The sequence below is a fragment of the Vespula pensylvanica genome, chromosome 3, assembly GCF_014466175.1.
Source record: "Vespula pensylvanica isolate Volc-1 chromosome 3, ASM1446617v1, whole genome shotgun sequence".
NCBI classification, from domain to species: domain Eukaryota; kingdom Metazoa; phylum Arthropoda; class Insecta; order Hymenoptera; family Vespidae; genus Vespula; species Vespula pensylvanica.
This window is the reverse complement of record NC_057687.1, coordinates 3485-6389: the sequence shown is the minus strand read 5'-3', so window position 1 is coordinate 6389 and position 2905 is coordinate 3485. Positions and strand designations below refer to the sequence as shown.

Below are 2905 nucleotides of genomic sequence, written 5' to 3'. Positions count from 1 at the left end.
TCTTTTTCCGATGTTCTACTTTACAGATACTCTTTTCTTTCTTTTCTTCGGAGTTCTGTCGTTTTCACGTGCGCGCATGTTCCGGCTTTCTTTTCCTCTTTCTCTTCTTCTCCTCTTCTTTGATATATCGGCGCAGGTCCGATGTATCGTCGAACGGTTCGGTTCATATTCGAATACGAGTAGGATAGGAAGAACGCTCGCGCCTGTGTCGCGGCGGGTTGATTGTTTTCGGCGTCTGTGTTATTACTGTACTCTTTACGAGAACGTTTAATTAATTCTACTTTTATCTTTTTAAGACGTCGGCATCGTAATTTTGTTCAATTGTTGTTAACAGTCCGATGGGATGTATATAGAGAAATTAGCATGATAGCTTTGGTGACAGTTGAGCAAAATTGACAACTTGTGTTTAAATTGGTACACTCATTCTCCGATTATGCAGGTTTTTTTACACAAACTTCCTTTAGTTTGTCATAGGAGTATATTTTTCTATTGGTTATATATTTTTTATTGAATATATTATACGTATATCTAATACCTAAGGATTCTACATTCGTTCCACTTTGGTAATGTTATTGTAACGTTATTTATTTAATTTTGTATTCGTGAAGTTAATGTGGATTCTTTTGATTAATCACCAACATCATCATGATAGGTAAGATTGATAGCCGGTGTTTATCACCAGACTATTTGATTTAATGTAAAAGAAAACAATCATGAAGTAGAGTTTAATATACCTACTCAAGGTGGATTTATTTATTATATAGCCACTTGTCCTTCATATATAGCAGATACATATCTAGAATTTGTTTGAAGCGCATAATACTTATTTTAACATTACAATAATATTGCAATAAATAAACGGCAATATGAGATATGTAACCTTTTTTTCAAACAATGTATTATATGGTTATAGTTAATTTCTGTAAAAATACTATAATAATAATATAATATTCCGATTGTACTGAATTCAATAGAAGAAAATATAATAGCTTATCGAATTGCAAAAGGTCATATTAGCATATTTGATAGAAATAAACTGCCAACTCTATACAGGCAATATAGAAAAATGTTGCATACATTCCAATGGATGCTATATTCATGATTTAAAGACCATCCCTTGTATTCTACAAGGGGAAGGCGAGGACTCGGATAAACCAAATGAAGGTAAAAAGTTAATCCTGATGCATTTTGTTTCCTTACAGTAATATTAATTCTTATTTTTTTTCGACGGATCTATTAATCATAATGGGAAGGAAATGCACTAAAGCATCATGGAAATCATATTTATAACTTTTAGCAATAGGACTTCAAAATGGTTAAATTTTTCTAAAGAAGAAAATTAAAAAATTCATAAACTTCCAATGGCTATGAACTTTTCTTTCTTTATTTTGCTTTAGGACAATTCATCAACATGTTATAATCGCGATCTTGAAGAATTTGATCATTCAATTAGTGTTATGAATAGAGGAGTACATTGTTTAACACGGTATCCCGATAGTACTGCAACGGATTTAACATTCTCTCCGCTTAGAAGTTATATAACTGTTACTTATAATAGAACTAGAGTAACATACTTGATCTTTCAAACCTTCTTTAAAAAATAAATGAGGCTTATGTACTTACGGTATCAAATGATAAAATAAATGATACGGAGAAAATATTTTCAAGAACTGTTAACAAAGTTGTTGCAACATCGAATGGTCATAGTAAGAACATTGTTAATTTAGCATGGAGTCCACATTTAAATGAATACTTGTTGTGGTTATGACTGTACACCACAAATATTTCTATCAATTTTAATAATTCGTTCGATTGGATGGGAATAATAATTAATATATAGTGCTCTGTGCTTTATATCAGGCAAGGAACGTCGAAACAGAAGAATATGATAGCAAGGTCGGGAAATCTTTGTGGATATATTTATTGCCGTATATGGAGTCCCTTATATCCGATAATAACAGTATCAGCAAACTTTACATTCAAAGAGAAGGTCAATTTAGTCAGTCTTGGAAAGAAGTCGAGCGCAAAAAAAAAACAAATCGAAGAGGAATGAACGAGATATAAAAAAAAAAACGAAGATAATAACACAAAAAGAAAGGAGGTTAATGTTGAAAATAATAATGTTATATGCAAAAGTAATTACAGGAGTAATAAATAAAACTTCGGAATCTGCAACGATTGAAGGCAAGCATTGCATAAAGCTTATAGCGACATAAAGTTATAAAATAACTATAGCGTACTTCATATTATGGAGGTATCAAGATGGCTATTGGAAAGGAGATACGGAAGTAAACTCTAGAAAAATGTCCATATTTTCCAACATGCTGAAAAGTAACGAAGATGTTAAGTTAGCTATCTTTGAATCTATTAAGTCTTATCTTATTAAAGATGAGAAAAGTTGTTTAAATTCGGGATATCAATTGATATCTGAACATCAATGATGCTTGACATAGCTTCTTTGTCTATCCAAGATACAAATCTTTCTGAGATTATTAATAATGAAAGTGAATATACATTATAGACATAAAATATTAAAATATGTGATAATAACTGTTATCGTTCTTTTCCAAATCCATACTTACTGCTCAGGGAAATCATAGTAGGGTCATAGAGATTAATATATGGTGTAATGATCTTGAAGAAAATTAAAGGAAATTGGTGTCAAAGAGAAACGTCTTAATAATATTTTAATTTCACTTTCGCTAAATCTTTCAATGAAGTTAGTTGTGTTTATTTATTAAATTAAGAATAAATACTGATTTTTAATTTTACTCGTCAAATTTCTTTTTTATTAAAGTTATTCTTATTCTTTTATATTTTAGGACATGGCATGAAATGTGTGAAGCATATCCAAATCAATTGATACTTGAATCAAATCCAACCAAGGCAGTGTCATACTTACTTT

The 2905-nt window shown here is 30.5% G+C and overlaps 1 protein-coding gene across 2 annotated transcripts in view; it reads left to right on the top strand.

Moving 5' to 3' along the window:
• Positions 1 to 2672: 2672 nt before the first annotated feature.
• Positions 2673 to 2905, top strand: part of LOC122627757 (gem-associated protein 5-like) — a 1952-nt gene continuing 1719 nt past the window's right edge. For both annotated transcript variants that reach the window (XM_043809210.1, XM_043809209.1), the window contains exons 1-2: positions 2673 to 2719; positions 2823 to 2886. In XM_043809210.1, coding sequence (XP_043665145.1) covers positions 2715 to 2719; positions 2823 to 2886 — 69 coding nt within the window. In that variant the 5' untranslated portion in view covers positions 2673 to 2714. The remainder of the gene's footprint in view (positions 2720 to 2822; positions 2887 to 2905) is intronic.